This window comes from Maniola hyperantus, chromosome 12, assembly GCF_902806685.2.
Source record: "Maniola hyperantus chromosome 12, iAphHyp1.2, whole genome shotgun sequence".
NCBI lineage: Eukaryota > Metazoa > Arthropoda > Insecta > Lepidoptera > Nymphalidae > Maniola > Maniola hyperantus.
In genome coordinates, this window is record NC_048547.1 from 225,787 (window position 1) to 239,833 (window position 14,047).

The 14,047-nt window shown below is 38.9% G+C and overlaps 1 protein-coding gene across 5 annotated transcripts in view; it reads left to right on the top strand.

Moving 5' to 3' along the window:
• LOC117987153 (EGFR adapter protein-like) overlaps positions 1–14,047 on the top strand; it is a 107,624-nt gene that overhangs the window by 3,193 nt on the left and 90,384 nt on the right. For 4 of the 5 annotated variants that reach the window (XR_011237382.1, XM_069502212.1, XM_069502210.1 and 1 more), the window contains exon 2: positions 13,365–13,461. Coding sequence is in view for 4 of the 5 variants with exons in the window: in XM_069502212.1 (XP_069358313.1) it covers positions 13,365–13,461 (97 nt within the window). In the remaining variant the exon portion in view is untranslated. The remainder of the gene's footprint in view (positions 1–13,364; positions 13,462–14,047) is intronic. The other variant, XM_034974114.2, reaches the window with a different exon arrangement.

Here is a 14,047-nt window from a genome sequence, read left to right on the forward strand (position 1 = left end):
GTGGTCCGTCACTCAGGAGTTGTGGCTCAATCAGAGTTTGTGATAGAACCAACAAAATTGCTTTACTAACTTTCTTCTTCCTGGACGAAGCGTTTGCTAGTATCGTACAAGAAATAGCACTTTATAATTTTTTAAATTTTCATGGCAGCCATTCATAAATGTTTACTACAATTTTTTTTTAACAATTGTACATTTGTATTTGTATTTGTATTTACTTTTATGTATGTCCACATGGGTTCAAGTTGCCTAAATAAATGACTATTTTATTATTTTTATTATTATTATAGCGGCAATGTACACTCTTACAAATTTCAACTCCTATTATAGTTCATGAGATACAGCCTCCTGACAGACAGACAGACAGACAGACGGGCGCATTAACTCCTTCAAACGTTTCCTTGCATTACAAAGTCAAAGTCAAATTATTTACAGAATAGGTAACAATGTTACGCTCACTGATAGTCAAAAGATGATATTATAGTGGTGATAATTAATTACGTACTTAAAACTAAAGCTACGAGGGTCCCAAACGCGCCCAAGACTGAGAAGAGCCCACAACAAACTCAGCTGGGTATTCTTTTTATTATTACCACTTTACAAACTGACTTAAACCTATTAGAACTATCACAAAGCCGTTAAGAAACTCATTCTCAAGCTTTCTTATCATTTAAATAATCCTTTACATTGTAATAGGATTTTTCAAGAAGCTATTTTCCACGTGACCCTGTGTGTATATCTGCGAGCGTGGTGTGTCAGGGACTTAAGCACAACAAATGGCGGCGCGGGACAGCGAGTAATGAGCCTGGCGGAGTTTTTGTACTTCCAGCTGCGGTGCGTTAACATTATCATTTTTAATCATAATGTTATAATTTATACTAATTTGTTCATATAAATTCCCAAACTTTGGTAGACTTAAGCTTCAAAGTCGGACTTAGGTGCCCTTACTATTTGTGTGGGCGTCTGTATGTATTTTGTAGCGGTCGTCATATTATTCCGTGACAAAACTTATTTAATAAAAAGAGTAGGTAACTGCAGAGTTTATTGCTGTCTGCTGCTCACGACAATCTGCTTTTCGAAGCGAAGGTAGAGTCATCATTTGTCATAGGCGCCAAGCGTTGTCCTGTATCATAATATATTTAAGTACATAGTATTTTTTTTTTACTTATCAGTATTAATTATGTAGATTGATTTGATTATTTTGGCGGTTAATTGTAGTATTCATTGTAGTCACTCATTACAGTGCGACAAGGCTCTCTTGGCACTTAAATGACATTGAAAGGGGGGCGCTGTTGGAGAACAAAGGAGACACTCGACGACAACGTTAGTTCCGACTTTCGCCACGCGCCAAGATACCCTTGTCGCACTGTAGCTAGGTTTCTTCCACAAAGTTGTTCAATCACGCTCAGCGTATGTTTCACTCCGACACCAAAGCATCCTCAGGAGACGTCAGACTCTACAATACATTGCAAAATCGCTTCTTACAGACCCAATGCTGTTCCCCAGCGATTAACGTTCCTTACAGTTCTGATTAGAATCTTGCTCATAAAATAACTCGCTTTTTAAAAATGCTCGTCCACTTATAAAGCCGGACTTATTATTGGAGCCGGCGAGCGGCGAGCGGCGAGCGGCGCGGGCACGCGTTCCTCACGAGAGCTCCAACAATGCACATATTATAATATATCTGCTCGCTCGCTGAGTGCGAGCCACAACTAAGGCTCACCCTACACTTAAAACTCATCGTTTTGGTTCATATTTTGATTTTTTTAAATACACTTACCATCGATTTACACTGTCCTTAGAGGGAGTCCCAATAAGACACTGTACTCTAAACTATCTTATACCTATTAAACAATTATTATTACAAACATTAAATTATTTATCAAACTACAATATGTATGTATTCAGTCTTAGCTCAAAGATCCGACAGACGTTGCGATCCCAAGCTGTTAGAATAGCGGCTTCGCACCGGAAAACACAGTTTTGGCAGTCCCCCCACTCGGTGGAAAAACGATAAACTTTCAGCTTTTATAAAATAACGAAGGTCTGGCATGCGCTGGCTCTTAGTCCACAACCTATATCGACCGTTGCAGTTGAAATGTAGTAAAAGCCGTTTTGTCGTAGATGAACGTTTGATGCTTTCTTTAAGATATTACCTAGGTATCACATTTGGTTTCGAACCTGTCGTTTGGACATGCCTAGTGTTTTCTGACTATATCTTTGGTCACAGGGAAATGGGCACCCTACAGTATGCGCTCAGCTTAACATTGTTTTGCATTACCTGGTCCGGGGCGGAGGGCGGAGGGCGGAGGGCGGAGGGCGGAGTGCGGTGCAGTCCTGAAGTAATTAATGGCGGCCAAATTATGGCGATCGCATCTCGGAGTGTCCCGCAGCATTGTGCACGCGGGCGAGGTCAACGACCCGCTGCGTGACTCCAAGTGCCAACCTTCCACATTGGGTACCAATAAATCTTAATAACGGTAACTGGGACAGCTGGTACAGAAATCAAAAAAACAGCTAAAACTCTGTTTGAAAATTATTCGACTAGAATAAAAAATATCAGTGAAAGAATTTTTGAGATCGGATGAATAGTTTCATAGAATAATTACTTCCAAAATTACAAAACCACTTTGTAATATTAGTGTAGAACGAAAGTAGGTTTGTTAGATTACAACCTGAGATAAGATACCTTGGTCCGAAATTCATGCGGGTCAAACTTGAAAAAAATTCATGAAAGTAAAATAAACCTCAGTGGCACTTTAAACTAAGTATGAGCCATAACACTTTGATTCAACTCAGAAAATGTTGCCGTATTCGAAACCCATTTCCACAGAGTAGCCGAGTGCAGACACTTTAGATGCATTCAAAGTGTTCCGACTGTCATAATGGCGGCCAAGTGAGATTTTACTGTACTTTATTGCTCAGGTACTCGACGAATGCGACGATAACATTGGAGATATCGTCTCTGTCGGAGAGAAATGTAATATCAGCTGTTCGATTGCGTTAGATAGCTACAATGTCACGATCGCAATCACTTCTGATTGGTTGACGCTCGCTCACTATTGGCTACGATACATCGTTGCAACAAGAAACGCACAAATTCAGCTAATCACAACAATTGAGATTGTAATAATGATTGATGCAGGCAATATAGCGTCTGCGTTAAAGTAGTCAAAGTCTGTTCTATTTTAGTTGACTTTTGTAGGACCAATTAATATCAGTCGTGAGGCAAAGCTAGCGACATCGCATTAATTATCAAAATGTAGCCATAGTGGGGCAACGAAACGCCATCCATTACCAGTGGGTACTTTATAACCATTATAGCTCGCCAGTCGCCAGCAAAGTAGGTACGCTCGCGGAGTGCAAACAATAGATTTGGTAATTAAACGGATAAGTGGCTGAATCGCTCTGTTCCTAACAAAGAAGCGTATTGTAATGTATATCTAGTACTTTATTTTGTACTACTAACAGATTCCAGATAGAGCTTGATAAATACGCAAAATTAATTAATTCCGGGGAGTAATGATTCTGAAATTGTTTAATTTTCCGAAACAATAAGACTATTTATTACCTACATATAACAATGTACTACGCATATGGCACTACTCGAGTCATTCCGAACAAAATTGCACGATGCAACTCGCTTTTGTTTATAACTTGATAGCTATTACATATACATACGTGTTTTTTAAAAGAATATTAGCCAAGTTTATTATGCCGACTTATAATCTCCTTTCCCCTCCAACTAAACGTAAAGCTTGTACTAGGAGTAGGTACGACGATACTGCAACGGGCGGGGTTTGAACCGGCCACCTTTCGGATTTCAGTCCGCTGCTTTAACCGTTGAGCTATCGAGGCTCTTATTTACATACATACATACGTAACTACATTGACGTCACATACACTAAGATTTTGCATGTAGGTTTTTCCACTGACTTTTTAACACACTCCAGTGCTCCAACTACTTACGAAAGGGCTTGTGATACATAAATGCAAAACGTTTGATAATATCACCTAAACGGGTCTCTTTCTAGTTAGGTATTGAAGACAATACATGAGTTAGGTCTCGCGACGTGACTACATTTTCAGTATTTTCCCGTCTTGAGATAGATTGCAAAGTTGCAAGTGGAGCGAACTCACCGTCTGAATGCTAGATACCTAGATACCTACCTAGATATCAGAGGAGGGCAGTACTTTTGAATTTTCATTTTCATTTGGTGAAATTATTACTATTTTTCTTTGTGATTTTTCACAGAAAGTGATTTTTCAATCTTCGCACTTACGACTATTATTTGCTATATTAATTTAACTAGGAATTATTTCATCGGTGATTTTCACGAAAAGTGAATTTTTGCACTTCGACTAACTGACTGATCTATCAACGCACAACTCAAACCACTGGACGGATTGGGCTGGGCTTGCAGATAGCTATTATGATGTGGAAACTGCTTTCTTAACGAATGTTAAGAAAGCAGTTTTGAACATTCAACCTCTAAAGGGGTAAAATAAGGATTTAAAATTTGTGTAGTCCACGCGGACGAATTCGCGGGCATACGCTAGTTTAAACAATAAAGTGGGATTAAATGTAATTATATTAATTTCGCTTCGTGGTTTTTCAAAAGTAAGGCAGCAAGTGCTAAACTGTGAAAAACCTTTTCACGTGATTTTCCCCATGCTGCCTGTGACATAGTCCATCTCTGCGGAAGATATCGCGCTGTTGAGGGAAACACGAAAACTCGCCGACTCGCAGTTTCCATAACAGAACGGAATCAACTGGAGAACTATTTGAATTGCATTTTAATAAAAGTTTCAGTTTTCAAAGCAGGTATTGTAGTTTTCTAACCGATTTCAAAAACAAAGTAAAATCTCAATTCGATGCGTATTTTTATGGAGTTCAATTTATTTGTTTATTTTCCGCGTGGACTACACAAATTTCGAATCCCGATTTTACCCCTTTAGAGGTTGAATGTTCAAAAATCCTTTCGTAACGGATGTCTACGTCCGCTATCTGCATGCCGAATTTTAGCCCGATCCGTGCAGTAGTTTGAGCTGCGCGTGGATAGATAAGTCAGTCAGTCAGTGAGTCAGCTGTATATACATAGGTTTATGTAATGAAAGTTTTTAATAAATAAAGCCAAACTCTATTGAGTTGTTATTAAAAGTAACATTCAAGGTCTTCAGATCATCAACTGAAAGCCATTCAATATCACAAACAGCCCGTCGCAAAGTTCCTACATCCCCACAACGAAGCTCGTCGGCAATCCACTCCAACTCCTCGCAACTATTTAATACAATTGAAAGGAACCCGAAACTCTTGCAGATAAACTTTACGACACGAGTGCCGAAAACATTTGAACAATTGCACTCATTGGAGGCTCTTCAGGAAATGCTTCGAGAGCTCGTGGAAAAATATGAAGACGTGCCTTAAAACTGGTCTAGTGTGAATCTGAATCGCACACACAGAGTTCCATACCGTCGTACAAAATATAACACCAGACAACAGGTATGCACTTGAAAATGTTCATGGCACAGTCATTTTGAAATTTGTCATCTAGGTTTTTCATCATTTGTTGTTATAGCGGCAATATATAAACAATGTTGTGTACACACTCTGTGAAATTTCAACTCTCTACCTATTACAGTTAATGAGATACAGCCTGCTGGCAGACAAAGGACAGACAAACGGACGGACAGCGAAGACTTAGTAATAAGGTCCCGCTGGCACCCTTTGGGTACGAAATCAGAGTCTTTTATCAGAAAGAAGATTAGAGTCAAACTCCTAAATCCAGTTTTTAAAAAAACATCTCTACTTTAAAACATTTCTTCAAATGTTTTTTTAATAAAAACATGTTTGAAACAATGCCAATACTGGTAGGCGGGGCTAAGTTTGCAGGCATTGTACGTTAAAGTTGAACTTTTAGCAGCACCTCCTTCAGTTTCCCACCAGCTCTCCAGCCAAAACGATGAGCGTCAAACTTCAATTAAACTTCCCGAATGAACAATCGAACAATCATCCACATCCAAACTAAACTGTCAACTGAAAATAGTTCTTATTGTGATCACTGAAGTTACAAAATAGAATGGGGTGCTTAATTTGTAATGTAAAGTTGCTGAGGTACGTGAGTCTCCTAGAGACATCCTTGAAAGTTGTCTGATTAAAACTTATGCAGACGACTGTAGTCGCCTTCCGTCTCTTAGTGTGATGAGATGAGATTAAACGTACTCAGCGTACCTAGTAGACGCTAGAGAAACACTTGAAAATAATGGTTATTAGACTTATTAAAGTCAGCGAGTCCGTTAGTAAGCTTTAATCTTAAGAAGTGCTTAACTTTTATTCAATTTTTCAGCACTATGAAATTCATATTGCTGAAAACTTGAAGTCTTTGGGAAAAAGAATAGCTTGTTTACAGGTCACACGTGTGAAACCGGGGCGGCAAGCTAGTTAACAGGTCACACGTGTGAAACCGGGGCGGCAAGCTAGTTAACAGGTCACACGTGTGAAACCGGGGTGGCAAGCTAGTTAACAGGTCACACGTGTGAAACCGGGATGGCAAGCTAGTTAACAGGTCACACGTGTGAAACCGGGGCGGCAAGCTAGTTAAATCCTTAACAATTACAAATGTTAAAGTACGTCTATCAATATCTAATGTCTGTTTTCATGGCTCACCATTGAACCAATCATTTTACAAGTACTAATTTAAAATAAAAAACACCATTGCCTTGCCATATTGAGTTTTTTTAATAAAAATCAGAGTCATTCGGGATAATGTACGGATTCTAACATACCATATACATCCAAATTCCAAATCTGTTCACCGGCATTTAGAATTTAGAAATGATGGTGGAACTCCTCTTTTTCCTCTTTACAAAATATTTTGTATCCCGGGAAAACGAAACCCTGGATTTTGTAAAAACTTCTTCCACGTGGACGAAGTCGCGATCAACAACGATATTACATGAATTGTATGTCGTATCTAAATATAAATTAACAATTAACGGTGGAAAGGCAAAAACATTTATTTTACGTAGAGAAAGCTTAGCGAAGGCCTTTATCTCTCCTAATTGGATTTATTTATATAATCAAGGAAACCTTATATTTTGGTTCGCCTTATACTGACTTCTAAAAAATTATATTCTACCTTTTGATTTTAGGCTTCGCTCGTGTAACATTTTCTTCTGATCAGTACCAAGTCTCATTTGAATTTTATAGCTACGTGATTTTACGAGTATCTAATCATTCAACACATCATCATTATCATCAATCTATAGAGGTCCACGGCTGGACATAGGTCTCTTGTAGGGACTTCCACATACCACGGTCTTACGCCGCCACCATCCAGCGGCTCCCTGCGACACGTCTGATGTCATCTGTCCACCTAGTAGGGGGTCTTCCAAACACTGCGCTTTCCGGTGCAAGGTCGCCATTCTAGCACCTCGGGACCCAAAAATCTATCGATGTTTCGAACTATGTTGTATGTGTAAAAGTTTATTATAATATCCTTTTCAAAAATTGACATAATTTTGAGACTAGATGATATTTAGTCTGCGTGGATTTAGGTTTTTTGACAAATCCCGTGGGAACTCTTTGATTTTCCGGGATAAAAAGTAGCCTATGTCCGTCCCCGAGATGTAAGCTAACTCTGTACCTTTCGTCAAAATCAGTTAAACTGTTGAGCCGTAAAAAGGTAGCAGACATACAGACAGGCACACTTTCGCATTTACAATATTAGTATGGATTGAAAATCAAACTTCACGTATTGTTAGCTACGTCACAACATCCCTCGCAACTTTCATAATAATGTAATTTGAGAGTCGCAACAGCGTGAGTCAATCAAATAAAATAAAATAAAATACCAATACGAGATTAACATCCGATCGGCAATTGACGATATTATTTCGGGATGTGCTCGATGGCTTATTTTTGGCACGGATTCGGAAACAATGGATGCGGCGGCCATTTTGGCAAAATAACAAGAATAACCTGCACAGTGCACGCTGCCGCTTTATTTCAATATTTACTGAATATTTTATTGGTCATATGGAATTCAGGAAGTGAAATGTTGGCTTATTTTTACACAGCGTCGATAAGATTACGTGGTCAAGCTTATTCATCATCATCATTATCAACCGATAGACGTCCACTGCTGGACATACTAAGTCACTTATAGGGACCTCCGCTCGCCGCGGTTTACGCCGCCTGATTTCACCGGCTTTCTGCGACTCGTTTGATGGTGTCGAGTCTTCGCTGTTCATGCGCACGCCATTGTTTCCGGTGTTGGGTGAATCTCTCCTTCCTACAAGTTTGCTGATGTCGGTACTTAGTCTCTATTTAAGTAGCAATCGGATCCATTTCGACCTGCGGCTCCATTACGGTAAAATGACGGCTACAGTGTGACGATCGCAATCACCTCTGATTGGCTCCAATGCTTGGTTGCAAAATAAACACCATAAGTTCAACTAATCACTACTATTGTGATTGTAATAATGATTGATGCAGGTTTTCCGGAATCGACCTTCAGGACCCTTCTAAACAATGTTAGTTAGTCCCATTCTTTTGCGGATCGTGATGTTTGCGGTCAATTTCAATTTAAAACAAATACCTAATTAATTCTAGAATAGTTTTAAAATAGTAAGTAAGAATTTCCTACACAAACCAATACACTTGTGTGTTAATTAGAAGGAGTACATAATCAAGCCAAATGTCCCGTGGTCAGTGCTCGCCACACGGACACGCGACCACACGGACACACGGGTCGAACAATTCACTGTTTAGTTTCATCCACTGTTCAGTGTTTAGATTCAAATCCGACTCCAATCGAGCGCTGCAGCCACTTAAACTAACAGCGCGCTGTTAGTTTAAGTGGTTACGCTTGTTTCGGACGTTTTGTGAAAAGTGAAAACGTATTTGATCAAAACTATTTTTGTTTTCCATCAATAAAATTCTATTCGTACTGTGACTTCTGTAGTATGGAGGAGAAATATAAATATTTAGAGATATTTTTTCTCTATGAAATCGTAACTAAATGGTTAGTTTTACCACTGGACCGTTTGCTATGAAACTTCCCTAGTTCGATACATTTACGATACAAGTACGAATTACGCAAAGTTTTGATAAAAATAATTTAAATAGAACCTTAAATATTTGGGTATATCCCGAAGACAAAAAAGACTTTTCGTATGTTGCCTGTTTTTTACAGCTCTTTAATAGTGACGAGGTGCAATCGATACTTAGTATATTTTCTTGTCAGATGTGCAATGAGACAACAAAATGTGTTGAAAATAATTCCAATTCAAATAATAATAATGAAATAAGTATGGGCTCATTCTCAATTTAAAACTATAAATATTATGTTATTTACAAAAATAATATAATTATTTTATTGTTGCTAATTTTTAACCGACTTCAAAAAAAAGGAGGAGGTTCTCAATTCGTCGGAATCTTTTTTTTATTTTTTTTTTTATTTTTTTTATTTTTTATGTATGTTCCCCGATTACTCGAAGACGCCTGGACCGATTTTGAAAATTCTTTTTTTGTTTGAAAGGGTATACTTCAAAGTTGGTCCCATTTAAATTTGGTGAAGATCTGATGAACATCTTCGAAGATAGATACTGGAACTCCTCAACGGATAAGAGTAAATTGCTCGCGATCAGTGTAATAGCTTAGTAAACAGTAGATTTTTAACCAGTCATAGCATAATTCCATGGGACCACTAAAAATTGTGAAATAAAAAATTTTTACAAAAAAAAAAAAAACCGACTTCGATACACAAACACTAAAAATTGAAAAATAATTTAATTAATTACCGAATATATTATGTATACAAGAGTTAATATAGTTCCATAATAATATTTTTTGGGGTCGGTGCCAATGAGGTGCCATTGTGGAGTCTCATAAAAATATGAAGTCTAGACGATTCGCGCAGCTAAAGCTAATTGGCACCGGCACCAAAAAATATTATTATAGAACTATATTAACTCTTGTATACATAATATATTCGGTAATTAATTAAATTATTTTTCAATTTTTAGTGTTTGTGTATCGAAGTCGGTTTTTTTTTTTTGTAAAATTTTTTTATATAATAACATGTGATTAGTGCTACTGTTTGATCTCGTTATTTTACTCGGGATTAAAAAAATTTTTAGTATACTTACTATTAGAACAGAACTTGTTTTTTTATTTAGATAATATAGGCTTGCGACAAACATTGACGAGGTGTTTAGGTTGGAGCGTGTTTGAATATAATATTATAGTCGGAATAAATATCACTGTTTTTATTTTATAACCTTTTGTACGCAACTTCAACAAAATGAATATAATATTATGTAATTTGTGTTGGAACAGTCATTTTGTACGGTACATAATATTTGTGCGACAAAGTTTGTATGCGTTGTTAGCTGTAACACGACTGTAACAAACTCTGAACAGTTATTCTACCGTCGAACTTCGTGGCCCTTTCAACCAACTTTCTACATTGAAATGCAGGACTCGTACAAAGTTATGTAGGTCGCTAATACAGTTTCTGTACAGTCGGTAGCTTCATATTGTATTCTTTTCATGATACTTGAAAATGTGCAGTTGTCAATTTGAATGTAGGTACAGTTCGCGACAGGTCGAGATGGCAAACGGGGAGGGAACTCCCCGCACACCCACATGGACTCCGTGCTGACACGGTGCGGGCGAGCGCGGGTGACGTGCGGGAGTGCGGGGCGCCCCCCGTCTTATACCCCGATGGCCATCTTACCTATCACCAGAAACCGTTAAAAAGAGCTGTAATAACCTTGTTAGCGGGGAGGTTTTTTTTTTTTTTTTTTTATTAAAATCATCGGAAATCCTCCGATTTGTGTCAGAGTTCTTTTTTGGGTATTACATTTTGTTATTCTCTTACATTATTTATTTACAGTTTGTTTTTCTATATTAACTATATTATACCTATAAATTTTTATCATAAATTAGCGGGGAGGTTGGGGGTTCGATCCCGGGCATGCACCTCTGACTTTTCGGAATTATGTGCTTTTTAAGCAATTAAATAGGTATCTACCACTGGCTTTAACGGTGAAGGTTAATCGTGAGGAGACTTATGTAGGTACTTATGCCTGAGAGTTCTCCGTAATATTCTCAAAAGTGTGTAAAGTCTAACAATCCGTACTTGACCAGCGTTGCGGACTATGGCCTAAACCCTTCTCATTCTGAGAGGAGACCGGTGCTCAGTAGTAGCCCGGTAATGGGTTCAACATGATGATGATTATCAAATCATGAGCGGTTAAAGTTGAATTCAACTTTATTAGACCTCATTCTGTTTTTAGTAGAAATAACTATTTTATTGAAATAACTATTTTATAGAAATAACTATTTTATAAAAATAACTATTTTTAACCGACTTCAAAAAAAGGAGGAGGTTCTCAATTCGTCGGAATCTTTTATATAGAAATAACTATTTTATGCTTGGTAAAATTATTTTCCTTTTTATACTGGATAGAGGAAAACTCAGAAATTCAACGGTAAAATAATGTGGTGGTGCATTGACCTTATTTTTCCTGAAGATAACTCACGTATAACATTTTACCCACTCAAAACACTGAAAATATTAATTATGTTCTTTTCTTCGTGATTGTGAAATAGTGCCATCTATGAAGATACACGTAAACTATGGCAGCTTTCACGACGGATCCGAAGGGTGGTTTCCGTGAGTGAAACTCAACCACGTAAACGGGATGCTACTTGTTAGTACTATCACCACCCGATAGGTGGCGCTGCTTCAAGGCTTTTTAAAGTTTTGAAATTAATTTTTAAACGAAATTAATTTTTTATATGTATTTTGCAAATTAGCCCTTGATAAATGTTGATGCAGTCTTGCACGTTGATAATTTTAATATGCTAGCTGAATTTTTTTTAAATAAAAATTGCGAGCAACGAGCAGGCTGATTACCGCCGCCCATGAACATTTGCTGCACCTGACTAGGAACCGCCAATGCGTTGCCGGCCTTTCAGGACTTTGTTGGTTCGCCGCTTGAATAACCCCATGTTATACTATTAGGTACACCATAATTAAGTACTTAGGTACCAAAGTAAATTTTTTTGCTACGGGAAGTTCTTTGTTAGTTCTCGTTTTATAGACATCATTACCTACTCGTAAACACAAGTTATTAGTTATTGTATTAGTAGGTAGAAAATCGCGACAGTAACCCGAGCCTGCGGTCAACTAGTACGTCTTCTGCGCGCAGTAGGTGGGTCTGTCTGTCCGCCGCACGCCGCACACCCCACGCCGCACGCCGCACGCCGCACCCCAGCCTGCAGTGAGCTTTGATATTCTAACTTGCCATTTATAGGTTTTCGCAGTGTTGTGTAAGAGGCTTTCTTGAGGATTACGTCGAACAAATCACTGGCGGTTTTAAAATAACTACAATTTACAACCAAAGGCTTGTTTGTACTGGTCTCAAGTTAGTCCTTGACTGCAATCTTACTTGGTGGTAAGTGATGATGCAGTCTAAGATGGAAACGGGCTAACCTGGAAGAGGTATGGCAGTTTTTTTATTAAACCCTTTGATTTCTTTCTACACGGCATCGTACCGGAACGCAAAACGCTTAGCGGCACGGCTTTGCCAGTAGGGTGGTAACTAGCCACTGCCGAAGCCTCTCACCAGACTAAATCAGAGATTTAGAAATTATAAAATTCCAATCCCCTGCCGGGAATCGAACCCGGGACCTACCACGAATAAGACCACAGCGCTTACCACTGCACCCGGGAGTTCGTCAAAAAGTCTTGTGTAAGTGGATCTTAAGGTTTGAACAAAGTCAAATAATTACATTGTATATATCTCACTTAGCAGTACACTTGTAGAACCATTTGTCCATTGACGCTGCTAGAGGCCCCGCCATTGAATGTGCACCGCAAATGGTTCACAATCATCTCATAATAGCTTCAATTACATTTCCCCCACCCTCCACACTTGTGTAGCATTGTGCTCACTCACCCAGCTGTGCTAATTGATGCGAAACACTCGCCCCCGGCTCTACCCTGCACCCCGGCGTTGGCGTGACCGCAGACCTACAATACCAACCAATAATGAGTTTACAATACACATTTCCTTTGCGGGGTTTACAAATACAAATACTACAAATAGTAATAAATAGAGTTTTAGAAATATAATTTTGGAGGGCCCTGGAAATCTACGTTGTTTATTTCGAGGTTTCATTGAAATTTTGCATAAATCGTCCGGGCTAATCTGGGAGGGGGGGGGGGGGGGGGCAACCTAGGGGGGCAAACGTGTGCAATCCACGCGGACGAAGTCGCGAGCATAAGCTAGTTACAAAAATAAGAGACACATAGAGAGAGTAATAAGAAGTACTGTACTGCATAACCACTAAGTGCTCCTCGTTGTCGACAGTACCTGGGCTCCTTCCCGGCGGGCGGCGAGCACGAGGCGCGCGCCGACGCCGTCGCGAGGCGGCTGCACCTCCTGAAGGTGAGTGGCAACTGTCATAACATTATACACCGTTACAATGTTACCCTCACCGAGTTTCGGCCACGGCACACTCTAGCCAACTCCGACTCGTGGACACCTGGCGTAGACACTCTACCCTGCAGAGTGCAGACCGCCAAAGCGGCATCCGACACACTTATATAGGCACAGTGTAAGATTTCGTAGGTGGTACTTTATTAAATTAAAATTAAAATCTAAATATATAAAAGGAAAAGGTGACTGACTGACTGACTGACTGACTGACTGACTGATCTATCAACGCACAGCTCAAAGTACTGAACGGATCGGGCTGAAATTTGGCATTGCAGATAGCTATTATGACATAGGCATCCGCTAAGAAAGGATTTTTGAAAATTCAATCCCTAAGGGGGTGAAATAGGGGTTTAAAATTTGTGTAGTCCACGCGGACGAAGTCGCGAGCATGAGCTAGTTCAAAATAAAGATACAAAATTCAAATTATACATTCAGAGTAGGTACTATTGTAGGTACAACTCTTTTTCATAAGTTATAGATGAGAGTGGCGATAGTTTTAATTACGCAAGCTTAAAACTCAAGTAATTCGCTAAAC